The sequence below is a fragment of the Grampus griseus genome (genome assembly GCF_964374135.1).
Source record: "Grampus griseus genome assembly, chromosome: 9".
In the NCBI taxonomy this organism is placed as follows: Eukaryota; Metazoa; Chordata; class Mammalia; order Artiodactyla; family Delphinidae; genus Grampus; species Grampus griseus.
Window position 1 is genome coordinate 31,868,150 of NC_139003.1, and position 14,940 is coordinate 31,883,089.

At 39.5% G+C, this 14,940-nt stretch overlaps 1 protein-coding gene across 1 annotated transcript in view; it reads right to left on the minus strand.

Moving 5' to 3' along the window:
• Positions 1–2,657: 2,657 nt before the first annotated feature.
• The window catches only part of CFTR (CF transmembrane conductance regulator), a gene marked incomplete at its 5' end in the record, with an annotated part of 192,659 nt that continues 180,376 nt past the window's right edge, over positions 2,658–14,940 (minus strand). Inside the window, 3 exons of the mRNA XM_082662061.1 lie at positions 2,658–3,011; positions 4,168–4,273; positions 4,913–5,085. Of these exons, the coding sequence (XP_082518187.1) occupies positions 2,811–3,011; positions 4,168–4,273; positions 4,913–5,085 (480 nt within the window). The 3' untranslated portion in view covers positions 2,658–2,810. The remainder of the gene's footprint in view (positions 3,012–4,167; positions 4,274–4,912; positions 5,086–14,940) is intronic.

A 14,940-nucleotide genomic window follows, 5' to 3' on the forward strand; every position in this document is an offset into this window, starting at 1 on the left:
AGACTGCCTTCTCGGGGTCACATGTGAAAATAAAAATTTTTTTCTCCCAATAAGAAAAGGGAGTGGGAGGCCTTGGCACTCAGTTGGGATCTACTGTCCATCTACCACGCAATGGCACCTGCATCTTTCAGGAAGAAACTCTGCAAGGAAGAAAAGGGGTCCCAAGAAGCCTCATCAATTAAAAACAGGGATTTGGACAAAGAAATCCACCTAGGTTCTAGTGTAGAAGTGCTATTTCCCTTGATGAGATTTGCTCACTTGTCAAGATAGTGATAAAAATAGCTACTGCTCTTTAAATAAGCTTTCAAATAAATAAATGAGCCCTTGTGGAATATATTATCTTTTTTATTCTATAAGTCTCCATTTTAAAACAGAAATAAGCTCAAAAGTGTCCTCATTCGTGAAAGTGGGGACACAAATAGTTATTTGTACAACCATGTTCATAAAAGCATCATCCAACATAGTCAAAAGGTGGAAGCAACCTAAGTTGCCCATTGACAAATGAATGGAAAATCAAAATGTCATATATATGTACCTGCAATGGAATATCATTCAGCCTTTAAAAGAAAATTCTGGGCTTCCCTGGTGGCGCAGTGGTTGAGCGTCCGCCTGCCGATGCAGGGGACACAGGTTCGTGCCCCGGTCCGGGAAGATCCCACATGCCGTGGAGTGGCTAGGCCTGTGAGCCATGGCCGCTGAGCCTGCGCGTCTGGAGCCTGTGCTCCGCAACGGGAGAGGCCACAACAGTGAGAGGCCCGTGTACCGCAAAAAAAAAAAAAAAAAAAAAGAAAATTCTGACATATGCTATAATATGATGAACCCTGAAGACATTATTAAGTGAAATAAGCCAGTCACAAAAGGACAAATACTATATGATTCCACTCACATGAGGTACGCAGAGTAGTTAAATTCATAGATACTGAAGATAGAATGGTAGTTGCCAGGAGCTGGGGGAAAGGATAAATAGGGAGTTTTAGTTAATGGTTTCAGAGTTTCAGTTTTGCAAGATGAAAAAATTTCTGTGGATGGATTGTGATGATGATCGTACAACAATGTGAATGTACTTAAAGCCACTGAATTGTACATTTAGAAATGGTTAAAATAGTAAATTTTAGGTTATGTATATTTTACCACAATTTAAAAAAAGAAATAATTTTTAGAGTGTCTTAATTCACATAGGATTCTCAAGAAGCTATATCTAAAGGAATGATTCATGTTTTGTGTACCATGATCCTTAGAGACTGAACTAAGAGGTCAATGAGACACGATTAATGAACACATCTGAAAACCCCTAAGTTTCACACAAATATATGGATTTTATTGACACACGATATTTTCCTACAGTAATAAATAGAATGCAATCTTAAGGGTTACTTTGGAGTTGAGAAGGCAGTGTATCCTTGATAGGGGTGGTCAGATTTTGTGGTACCATTTTCTTTAGAACTGCATCTAAGAGGGAACAAGTGTACTGGCCGGGAATCACACAGGTATATGCAATATCTGTGTGGGCCCTACTGTTTCTCTCCACACCAACATAATTCATAATTCATAATTCAAACTGGCTAATATCCCCCAAGTTTTCCCCTCCTCCCAGTTTTAACATATCATAAAAATAGCTAGTACCATAAAAGTCAACATTTCAAATATAAAAATCTCTTATACAAATATAATTCATAATATAATCATTCTTAAAATACAGCCATTTATATGAGTTTGAAACATTATTAAAATAAATATTTCCTAGAGAAAATTTCATTTGCATCACAAAATTATAAAACAGAAGCATATAAAACTAATTCATGATTGACTCTACTTCAGTGTGTCCATTATCTCTCCTGCTCAGTATATACAGTATGAAGTACACATAGGTAGCCTGAAAACACACCACATCACCCTTTCTATACCTAGATCTTTGAATTTCACGTACATCTACCTGTAGCGCCCACAGCCTACCTGCCTACACACTCTACCTGGAGCTTCTGGGTGATGAAGGGTTCTCCTGCACCAATTTGCATTAAAGCGTTTTTCCAGCCATCCTTCAGTTCAGAAGTCTTATGAGCTTGTTACTTTCTGGAAGCAGACATCTTCTCTTCCAAATCAAGGGAGCTACATCTTGGTTCCCTACATGGGACTGTAACAGCCCGTTTCCCAGATAACGGATGTTTTCTGATTTATTTGCATTTGGGTATTGCTGAATGGTACTAACCCTGATTTCCAAGATTGGGAAGTTCTGTCTCCTGACTGATACTTAGGTGTTGTGTGGTGCATATTTTGATGGGCTGTCTTGTGACTCTCACAGCATTCCATTACTTGCTTGGAAACGGGGCAGTCTGAATCCTTAACAGACAATATAGCTGTGTTTTTAAATATCGTGGAGAAAAAGGTATATAAACATATATAAGCCACTAAAGTTTCCAGTTATCATTACTTAATTGTATCTCTAAGTAGTATGATTACAGTTCTTCTTCAATAATATAAATGAGTAAGTTTCACTAAACAATAAGTTGAAGAATTAAGCTGGCTGACGTTTACAGCCACCTTTCCAGTGACGACCAAAGGGAAAAGTTTTCAGGAAAAGCTGGCTTGCGATTCCAAGTGGTAAACCTTCAAGGATTTGAAGTACCTGTCACACGGTTTGACCATTGCCAGGAAGCCATTCATCCACGGGAACATCCTTAATTCCTCTTACCCGAAGTTTTCCTTTTTTAAAAAAACATCATTCATCCTTGTTTTCTGAGGCAGAAACTCTTTTTTTTTCTTTTCTTCAACTCCACGCGTGAATGTCCTAGGCAAACCCTTTGTTCTGCTCTCTAAAGCCTTGTTTCTTGTACCTCTTCTTCCGTCTCCTCCTTCAGGGCAGCGATTTTGGACCGAGACGTCTGCTTGCTCGAGTTCCGGCGGGGGAAGAGCTTCAAGCGGACTGTGGGGCTGATCGCCTGCCGAAAGAGGCTCTTCTCGCTCAGCATCCTCTGGATGGAGTCGTACTGCCGCACTCTATTCTCCTCTATGACCTAGGGAAGTGGCCGTTAGTGACAACTCGGACAAAGAGGCAGGGCGGACCAAAGCAAGGCAAGAAGGGCACAGGCTCAGAGGATGAGGAAAGCCAGAAAGAACACACAGCGAGTGTCCAGAGGCTTGCAGTCTGAACAGTCAGGGAGAGCTTGTTTCACTGCTGAGTCCTCGTGCTTTATGGAGCTTCTACCATTTGTGAAATCAGCTGTAATTTTTTACTTAGAAGCTGGGAGATTGCTTTTTTTAAATTGATATAGTACTGAACAATGTGCTTCTTCAGAGAACTTTAGAGGAACTAAGGGGGCTTTGAAAACAAGAACTATTCATGTTAGATCCCTTGTGTATTAACCTTACAAATGAGTGTTAAGTCCACAGCACCATAAAGAGTTGAACCACGTCAACAGTGGATTTGAAGCTTAACAATTTCAAATTGGTCAGGATGTGCCTGAATTACTGTGCCTCCTTCACTCGTTCAAGCTGAACCTGACCGTAGCTGGGCAAGAGGTTGTGAGTCGGCCCCTAACTTATCACTCGAAGCTTAGTAATAATAATGGTAATAACAATCCTTCAGTAAGAAAAGCATTTACCTCCAGGAGCCTGAAAAGCCTTAACAGAAATGATGTGATATATCATCCTCAGGATTTCCTTGTGGCTAAACCCAAAGGGATTTGTAAACATCACTTGAAAGAATCGGTGACAGTTTTGAAACCACAAATGAGAAGGTGGTTGGGAGACGCACTAAGCTGAGTTCCAAATAATGGCTAGAAGAATGAAATAAACCTTTCAACTACTGCGTTAAAACCATACATCAGGTTGCAAGACAATCCAGGCCTGTTCTGGACCCCATCCATGGGAGATTCAGTTACTGAAAGCATCAGGACCTAGTCTTTTTCATGACTGATCCCCAAATAAAAGAAGCAAAAAGTATAGATGTTCCAATTTATTAATGTAATTTAGTAATAAGCTGCTATTTTAGATTGGCTGAATTCCAACCTCAACTCGTTGCACAAAGTGAGACACTTGGGCAGGTATTTTGAGTAAAGCTGGATAGCTGTGAGCTTGTACATTGCTGTGACTTGCAGGAACCAGCACATATCAGATTGTTATCAAGAATCAAAGGAGAGATGAGATCTTAGGTAAATTAGAAACACTCACCAAAAATCGCTGACATTCCAACATTGCCTCTATCCTGTGTTCAGAGAGGATTACTGTGCAATCAGCAAATGCTTGTTTTAGGGTTCTTCGAATGATCTGGTATGTTCTAGCAAAGAAAAAATACCACATATAACATCACAGAATGTTAATAATCTGTCTCTATCCTTGATAACATACCTATTCTTCTGTCAATGTAATTCCTTAAATTATCTTTCCTTGAATCCTTTTAACAGAATGTTGCAATAGAGTCAGCCACAATCAGCTTTCCAACCACAGGGCAGATTCTAAGTTTTCATAAATAAATAGGACAAATATTTGGGAAAAAATTTCACAGTTTGAAAAAAGTTTCCCAAATAAGTATATTTTTCATTATGTAGCATCAATAGTAGTTCTTTATTTTATGCTATAAATATTTCCTATGTTATAAATGGGATAGTAAGGAAGACCATAAGGATCCAAGTATGCCTATGTAACTAAATATTTTATCACATGTCAATAAGGGGGAAGAGTTTGTATGAAATTGCAAAATTACACTTAGAAGAGAACACATGGCTCTTATACTAGGAAATAAGCACTTGTGCGCATGTCAAATAGTAACTTTTCCACTGGGCAATTATTTCATATCTAGAAGGTAGTCTCCTGCTTGCAGACACGACAGCCTGATGGAAATTTGTGTCAATAAGAAGTATGTCTCAATGATTCTTTTCCCCCTGTGTTATTAAATAGCAGGAATTCGGAAACTCACATTGGATCCAGATGAGCACTGGGTTCATCAAGCAGCAAGATCTTTGCTTTACTGAGAACGGATCTGGCCAAGCACATCAGCTGCTTGTGGCCATGGCTTAGGACACAACCCCCATCCATAAGGACAAAATCAAGCTTCCCAGGAAACTGCTCTATCACAGATCTGAGTCCAACCTGCAGAAAAGAAAGAGGAAAAACACTGGGCTTAGGAGGGGTAGTTCACATACTACAGGGTTAAAAACACTTAAGAGGCTGATAATCTGAAAAGACAGGAGTTCTAAAAGTTTAAATTTCATAACAACCCCCCACCATTCCTGCTATTTGGCTTTAACTGAACAAAAGACTATGTATAATCTTGGCAGCTCTAAAGCATCAGTCTACAGACAGTTTCAGCTCTGTACTTTTCCTTTCATGAGGTTTTCAGGGAATGCCTATTCTATGCCAGGTCCTCCAATAGGGATTAAAGAGAGGATAAATGGTCCGTGGGCCCTGCAAAGCTCAGGGTTTATAAAGACATACACAGATAATTATAACACAATTTAATACATGCTAGAAAAGATAATATGTATAGAATGCAGTTACTTACTGTATCATGACAGATTCTTTTATGTTACCTTCCATTCTCTACTCTGTAATAACAGAGCATGAAAGGCAGCAATAAAAATCAACTGAGGAGCCATTTAAAACCACATATGGCAATGTACTACTCATCTCTTTAATTCATAAAAACTGACTTTAAGAAAGTCACGAAACTATGAAGTAAAAATAACTGGAGTTAAAATGGTGGTGTATTACTGGAGATTTAAAGGTGCTTAAATATTCGGGTGGAATATGAGAGTTGTGTTAGGGTCAACGGCTTATTTTTTTAAGCTAGATAGGAAAAATAAATAGGTTGAAAAAGCAAATGAGATAGAGAAACCCATTCTTTCGAAATAAGATAAAAAATGTAACCTTGCCTCATATCACTTATTCAAATAAATGTGCATTGACATATGTATTTTTGCCAAGTGTTGCTGAGTGTTTGAGACCTAAAGAGATACACATATGATTATATCCTGCCCTTGGGAAGTCTGGGATTTAGTATTGGGAGGTAAGATGTGTTCCCACCTACCTGTAATACAGGCAGAATAAGATAGTGGCCTTAAGACAGACTCTCACGAGTTCAGTGATGAATCTGGAGATGGCTCACATCACTGTGTTTGTTCAGTAAATATTAACTGTGCCCAGGATATGTATTGCAGCCAATATTCCTTTCCTTGAGTGGATTTCTCATTAAAACAACCTCACTTTGTGTGAATTCATTAATGTTTGAAAAGAGTTTCTGAGATGGTAGGGAAAGTAAACATATTAATTAGACAAGGGCGACTATTCTCATGTATCCTGGAAGACTCAAACATAAAACTAATTTTGGATCTAACCAGCTGAGAATGTGAATAAGGGCTCTTGGGTGAGGAACTGGAGGACTTGTGTTCTTTCTCTCTTCAACTTTCGCTTTTTATTGGCTTCAGCCTGTGAACCTGCTACATCTCTCCCCTCTTGAAACAAAACCCCCTCATTTGCCTCCAGATTCTCCTTTAGCTATTATTTATTTATTTAACAGATCTTTACTGGAGTATAATTGCTTCACAATACTGTTAGTTTCTGTTGTACAACAAAGTGAATCAGCCATATGTATATATATGTCCCCATATCCCCTCCCTCTTGAGCCTCCCTCCCACCCTCCCTATCCCACCTCTCTAGGTCATCGCAAAGCACTGAGCTGATCTCCCTGTGCTATGCAGCAGCTTCCCACTAGCTAACCATTTTAAATTTGGTAGTGTATATATGTCGATGCTACTCTCACTTTGCCCAGCTTCCCCTCCCCTCCCGTGTCCTCAAGTCCATTCTCTATGTTTATGTCTTTATTCCTGCCCTGCCACTAGGTTTATCAGTACCATTTTTTTTTTTTAGAGTCCATATATATGCGTTTGCATACAGTATTTTCTCTTTCTGACTTATTTCACTCTGTATGACAAACTAGGTTCAGACTCATCCACCTAACTACAAATAACTCAATTTCGTTTCTTTTTATGGCTGAGTAATATTCCATTGTATATATGTGCCACGTCTTTATCCATTCATCTGTCAATGGACACTTAGGTTGCTTCCATGTCCTGGCTATTGCAAATAGTGCTGCAATGAATATTGTGGTATATGTTGCTTTTTGAATTATGGTTTTCTCAGGGTATATGCCCAGTAGTGGGATTGCTGGGTTGTATGGTAGTTCTATTTGTAGTTTTTTAAGGAAACTCTATACTGTTCTCCATAGTGGCTGTATCAATTTACATTCCCACCAACAGCGTAAGAGGGTTCTCTTTTCTCCACACCCTCTCCAGCACTTATTGTTTGTAGATTTTTTGATGATGGCCACTCTGACTGGTGTGAGGTGATACCTCATTGTAGTTTTGATTTGCATTTCTCTAATAATTAGTGATGTTGAGCATCCTTTCATGTGCCTCTTGGCCATCTGTACGTCTTCTTTGGTGAAATGTCTATTTAGGTCTTCTGCCCATTTTGTAATTGCATTGTTTGTCTTTTTGATATTGAGCTCCATGAGCTGTTTGTATATTTTGGAGATTAATCCTTTGTCCATTGCTTCATTTGCAAATATATTCTCCCATTCTGAGGGTTGTCTTTTTGTCTTGTTTATGGTTTCCTTTGCTGTGCAAAAGCTTTTAAGTTTAATTAGGTCCCATTGGTTTATTTTTGTTTTTATTTTCATTACTCTAGGAGGTGGGTCGAAAAAGATCTTGCTGTGGTTTACATCAAAGAGTGTTTTTCCTATGTTTTCCTTTAAGAGTTTTATAGTGTCTGGTCTTACATTTAGGTCTTTAATCCATTTGGAGTTTATTTTTGTGTATGGTGTTAGGGAGTGTTCTAATTTCATTCTTTTACATGTAGCTGCCCAGTTTTTGCAGCACCACTTATTGAAAAGGCTGCCTTTTCTCCATTTTATGTTCTTGCCTCCTTTGTCGTAAATTAGGTGACCATATATGTGTGGGTTTATCTCTGGGTTTTCTATCCTGTACCATTGATCTATATTTCTGTTCTTGTGCCAGTACCATACTGTCTTGATTACTGTAGCTTTGTAGTATAGTTTGACATCAGGGAGCCTGATTCCTCTAGCTCCGTTTTTCTTTCTCAAGATTTCTTTGGCTATTCGGGGTCTTTTGTATTCCCATACAAACTGTAAAATTTTTTGTTCTAACTCTGTGAAGAATGACATTGGTAGTTTGATAGGGATTGCATTGAATCTGTAGACTGCTTTGGGTAGTATAGTCATTTTCACAATACTGATTCTTCCAATCCAAGAACATGGTATATTTCTCCATCTGTTTATGTCATCTTTGATTTCTTTCATCAGTGTTTAATAGTTTTCTGAGTACAAGTCTTTCACCTCCTTAGGCAGGTTTATTCCTGGGTATTTTATTATTTTTGCTGTGATGGTAAATGGGATTGTTTCCTTAATTCTTCATTTTGATTTTTCATTGTTAGTGTATAGGAATTTCAGAGATTTCTGTGCATTAATTTTGTATCCTGCAACCTTGCCAAATTCATTGATTAGTTCTAGTAGTTTTCTGGTGGCATCTTTAGGATTTTCTATGTATAGTATCATGTCATCTGCAAACAGTGACAGTTTTACTTCTTCTTTCCCAATTTGTATTCCTTTTATTTCTTTTTCTTCTCTGATTGCCGTGGCCAGGACTTCCAAAACTATGTTGAATAAGAATGGTGAGAGTGGACATCCTTGTCTTGTTCCCGATCTTAGAGTAAAGGCTTTCAGCTTTTCACCATTGAGTATGTTTGCTGTGGGTCTGTCATATATGGCCTTTATTATGTTGAGGTAGGTTCCCTCTATGCCCATTTTCTGGAGAGTTTTTATCATAAATGGGTGTCGAATTTTGTCAAAAGCTTTTTCTGCATCTATTGAGATGATCATACGGTTTTTATTCCTTAATTCATTAATACGGTGTATCACATTGATTGATTTGCATATATTGAAGAATCCTTGCATCCCTGGGATAAATCCCACTTGGTCATGGTGTATGATCGTTTTAATATATTGTTGGATTCTGTTTGCTAGTATTTTGTTCAGGATTTTTGCATCTATGTTCATCAGTGATACTGGTCCATAATTTTCTTTTTTTGTGATATCTTTTTCTGGTTTTGGTATCAGGGTGATGGTGGTTTCATAGAATGAATTTGGGAGTGTTCCTCCCTCTGCAATTTTTTGCAAGAGTTTGAGAAGGATCAGTGTTAGCTCTTCTCTAAATGTTTCGTAGAATTCACTTCTGAAGCCATCTGGTCCTGGACTTTTGTTTGTTGGAAGATTTTAAAATACAGTTTCAATTTCATTACTTCTGCGCACGGGCTTTTTCTAGTCGCAGCCAGTGGGGGCTACTCTTTATTTCAGTGCACAGGCTTCTCATTGCGGTGGCTTCTCTTGTTGTGGAGCACAGGCTCTAGATGCGCTGGCTTCAGTAGTTGTGGCATGCAGGCTCCATAGTTGTGGCTCATGGGCTTAGCTGCTCCGCAGTGTGTGGGATCTTCCCGGACCAGGGCTCAAACCCATGTCCCCTGCATTGGCATACCGATTCTTAACCACTGTGCCACCAGGGAAGCCCTAGTTATTATTTAATGTCTCCCCCTTTTCTCATCTAGAAATCTTAAATAATGAGTGTGTATCTGTTGTCTCTACTGCCTGAGACCATAGAACATTTTTTCCCTTCTTCAAACATCTATTCCTTGCCTTATGAGAAACCACACCCTCTATGGACATTTCTTCTTATTATCACATGTAGGTAATTCTCCCTCTTCCTGTCCCTTGAATATTAGTTTTCCTCATTGCCAACTCTCCAAATGCTCCTTCTGAGATCTCATTCATGCTCAGAGTATCAACTACCACCGATAAGCGAATGATTTTTCATCTTTATATCCAGCCCTGGACCTCTTCCAAATACTTCTTAATCTTCCATCTCCTTGCCAGCCCTATTACAACAACCCTAGGCCAGGCCATTATTGTCTCTTAAGCTTCATACTGTAATCTCAAGTTGATTGTCACCTGACAACCCCACAGGGATCCTTCTAAAATATAGGTTTGACCCCATCATTTCTCTGTTTTAAATACTATGGTGGCTCTCCTGCTGACAGAATAACTGAACTCTCTCAGATGGCAGATAAGGCATTCAGAATTGAGCCCCCTCCACTTTTACTTCCAGCAGCACTAAACACTTAGCTTGTAGTTCCCCATACACCTTGACCTTCTCAGGTTTGTGCCATTGCTTAGCCGGGAGCACCATTCCAAATACTCCTGATCATCCTCTAGGGCAGTCAGGCACATAGTCACAGAAGTATGGGTGCAAGTTCCCCTGTTAGACTGTTGGCTTCCTGAGGGTAAAGACATGTGCTCTTTAGCTCACTACCAATGTCAGACACATTGTCAGCCTCAACACACCCATTCATTTGTTCAACAAATGTGTACTGAGCCCCTGGAATGCTGGCCAAACAAAACAAACACAGCTTTGATGAATGACAAATCAATCCGATTTAAGGAAGAATGACAAATGGTAAATGAATGAGTGCTGGTTTTAGCTCCCCCAATATGGAGTGTGATCTAAAACCAGTCACTTCACCTGTCGGTGTGCCTCCACTTTCTCATCTTTAAGACTCTATAAAACTCCTTAAAAACAAATTATCAAATAAGAAGTTCTTTAACACTGATAGGTCAGCATTTCCTTTCAGATCAATCAGAAATACTTGAGAATTTTTCTTAAGTCAAATTAAGCATCAAGAAAAGTGCTGATGAAAGACTGGAGCTATGAAGTCACACAGAAGTGGCTTTAAGTCTGCACTCCACCACTCGCTGGCTGACGCTGTCAGATGTGTTACTGGAAGTCTCACTTAGCTCACTGGAAAAAAATGGAGAAAATACTAGGATAGACTTCAAAGGCTTGTAATGGGGACTAAATGGGATAATTTGTGGAAAGAGCTTGCCACAGAGTGTAGCTTGTGGTAAGCACCTAATCAACCCTGACTATTAGTATTGTTAGAGCCTGGGAAATCCCAAGACATGGGCCTGGCCACTGAAACGTTTCCCTGGTATGACAGTATGACTTGTAAGACTTTCCCTTTACAAGTTATCTTGGAAAGCAAGTTAGCAGAAAGTGTCACAATACTAGTAATTTACATCATGCTTAGAAACAAGGTTGAGACTTTGTTAAGAACATTGCAGCATGTAGTCTCCCTTTAGATTCACACCAATCATACTCTAGTTTCCTAAGGCCATAGGGGGAAAGCTACTTTAGTGTGTTATACTTTGTACTTTCTTGTGATAGAGAGCTGAGCAAAGTGTGTGGTTCTTACCCAAATGAAACTATTTCTTAACACAAGTAAATAAGTACCTAAATATATAGCACTGTCAATATTTAGAGAAGAAAACTGTATAAAATGAGTGACAGAGACACAGGCCAATCTAGGGTGCATTTTGCCACATTCCTATCTCAACTGTTTTACTCACTATCAAGTATAGTAAAAATCTTTTAAAATCATATTCACTAGAGAAAGGTCAACATAAGTTAGTAAAAGTTTACTAGTTTGAAGTCAGTGAATATTTAACAAATGTATTAATTACCTATTTTCTGCCAGATATTGTGATAGGCTTTGGAGAGAAAATGGGAAGCAAGATAGACTAGTAATTGGTTTTTAAAAGATATAAAGTTCTTGTTACCAACTCCATGTACTGATAAGAATGGCTTAAATTAACCTCGTGATTGTTTGGGTGCTCAGTCATGTATTCCTTAATGGACTCTTACTGAGAGTTTATTAAGTTCTAGGCACTATGGCAGACCTGGGAATTCAAAGATGAATAACACAAGGCTCTGCCTTGAAGGAACTCATGGCTCAGACAGGGAGAAAAATAATAGGTGGGAAATTACTGTTAAAAGAGAAAAGAGCTATGGGGGGGGAAAAAAGACTTAAAGGGAACTTGCTACAGAGATCATCTGATTTAGTGATCTTTAACAGCAGAATTCTTTAAAAATAAATATATACATGTATACACACATATACATACATATTCCCAATATAATATTATTTACACTATTGTCACAAACCACTTTTCAACAGATTAAAAAAAATACAAACTTTAGATTAGCTCTGTCCAAACTAAGGTGAATTTTAATTACTGGGATCTAAACATTTCTAAGTATTTTCGTTCCAACTTAGCATTACAAATTAATCAAAGCATCAAAAGTTTGTGGATATAAAGAACTTTGGGAAGAAAGAATTTGCCAGATTTATGCAGTTGAGCTAATAAATCATATGTATTTCCAAACTACTATTTACAAAGAAGAAATTTTATTTTGTGACATATGAAACTTAAAAAATGTATTACAGTCTGTAAAGGACCAAGTATTTTCTTCAAAGTGTTGACTTTTGCTATTGCTGCCCTCTGGAATGTTATTATAGAGCAAGAGTTTGCTCTTGTGATAAGGAAACATGAAAAAAAAAATCAGAAAAGTGAACTGCGGTTGGACTGGGCAGTTATAAAAATAGACTCTGTCAACTCCTTTAGACACTCCTTTTGTTATTCTGCAGGTTTTCCAGGGCAAATTTTCACCTTAAAAGGCCACTATTTCTGTTAGTTTGTTTGCCCTCTAAAATAGCTTACCTGACTATCGATGTGTAAGGAAGGAAACTATTTTCTAAGTAATCCAAAAAGCAAACAATTACCGAACAGTTTTCCTTCTAAAAGCATTCTAAACCATTCTAGAACCAACAGATGTGCTGCTTGGATGACACAGGGTAACACAGACTGTGGTGAAGGAGCCTGAGATTATGGATGCCACTGGGAAAGCTCACTGTGGCGAAAGAGCCTGTGAACCAGAAATCGAGGGAGACAGCTGTTTCTGTGCCCACCACCCAGCTCAGCTAAGTCCCTCCGATGTCTCAGAGCTCAGTGTCCTCATTGCTAATGGTGATACCCGTTGTGTGTCAATCACAAGGCTACCTGCATGATACAGTACACATGAACCATTTATTTATTCATTTAAATAAATGAATCAGATCATTCATCCATTCATTCATTCATCCAATCAATGTTTATTGAACACCATGCACATGCCCAACACTACTCTAAGCAAGGAAATACCACAGTGAATATCTCTGCCCTCAAGGAACTTACAAGCCAGTGGTGGACATGGACAAGTTAAGAGGTAAGTCTCTCTCCCGTGCGAAGAAAGCTGTGAAAGGGGTGGAGGTACAGGATACACGTAGGAGGGGCTCCTCTCTCACACCTGGAGCATCAGGGCAGGTTTCTGGGAAGAAGTGATGTGTAAGGAGAGGCCTGAATGGTGAGGGGGATCAGGCAGTGAAGGGCTGGGGGTGCCCCAGGCACAGAGCGTGTGAAAAAACCTCTGGAGAACAGACAGCACATGGTGCCTTAGAGGAAACAAAGGAATTCAGTGTAGCTGGATCCTGGCAAGCAGAGGCAGTTGGGGAGGGAGTTTAGAGAGGCAGGCAAAGATGAAATCATGAAGGACGTTACAAGCCACCGTGAGCAGTGTGGACTTTGTCCAACAGGCAATAAGGAGCCTTAGAAGGGGAGAAACAAGTGCTCAGATGCAAGGCTGCAAAGAACAGAATGAACTGTAGGGAGCCGGTAAGAGAGACACCGGACAGGAGCCTGTTTCTAAAATCCACATGAGAATTAGTAGTGGTGTGAGATGGGGATGGAGAAAAGTGAGTATATCCTAGATTTTTGCAGGAGACAGTCTTGACAGGGCTTGATATGTGAAGACAGGTGGAGAAACTGGGAGTAAAGGATGAGACCCAGGTCTTGGCTTTGGGCAACGAGAAGCTGGTGATGCCATCCACTGGAATTGGAAACGCAGGACACTTGTGTGGGTGGGGCAGCTAAGAGACTCACTTATGGACATAAGATGCCTGTCCATGCTGAGATGTCAGGTCGGGAGCTCTGGGGACAGGTGGATTTGGGAGTCATCAGCACAGAAGTATTAGTTAGAGCTAAGAGGATGCATGATATTTCCCAGGAAGAGTAAGTAAAGTAAGAAAACAATTAGGATTCTGGCAAGCAACAACATTTAAGAGACGGCCAGGTAAAGACCTCATGAAAACATGATTATAATAGCTAACATTTACTTAGTACCTATTATGTACCAGGCCTTAGGCTGGGCCCATTATACATATTAGCCTGAAAATGTACAGCAATGCTACCAATTTATTAGACCACAATGTTAGGGTCATCTTTTTGTTTCCTTAAGATTCAGCCTCCTTTGAGATTCTCTTTGGTCTACACAGCTGGTAAAGTCAGTGCTCCTGTGGAGGAGCTATCTGGTCCTGAGTTGTTTGTGAAGGGGAAAATTAGATCTCTGTAGTTCTGGGTCTTAGAAACTCTTTCCCTCCCTTGGACTTGCTTTAAATTCATCCATAGAATTATAGGGCATACAGTGCCAAGATGAAGGTACGGGCCTAGGGCACAAAGGGTAAGGAAGCTGCTTTGGCCAGTTTTGTTTCCAAGTCTTAGAGCTTGTAACTAATCATGTTCCTCATGGCTTCACACAATTCAGCCCAGATCTGCAAAGATAAGGTTTCACACTGGAGTGCAGGGCCCAATCCAACGTAGGAATAGAGTGTTTCTTGGCCTGACATTGTCATCGTGCACACTTTTGATTTCCGTTTCAGGGAAAGGGGAATTACAAAGAATTGGGATAAGATTCAAGTGTTTGGCTCTCTGCTGTTACTCAATTCATTTCCCTCTAGAGAAACAAGTCATACCAAGGTCACAGAGAGGACGTAGATGAAATGAAATTCAATCCCAGTTTGCCCTGGCCAATCCTGGTTTACACCTTTTGTCCCATTATCCTGTCCAGGTGAGAAACTGACCTCTCCCCAAATGGTCCTGTTTGGGCAAAGTATATGATCAACCATATAGGACTAAAGTCCAGACCCCAAAACTTGTAAATCAATGCC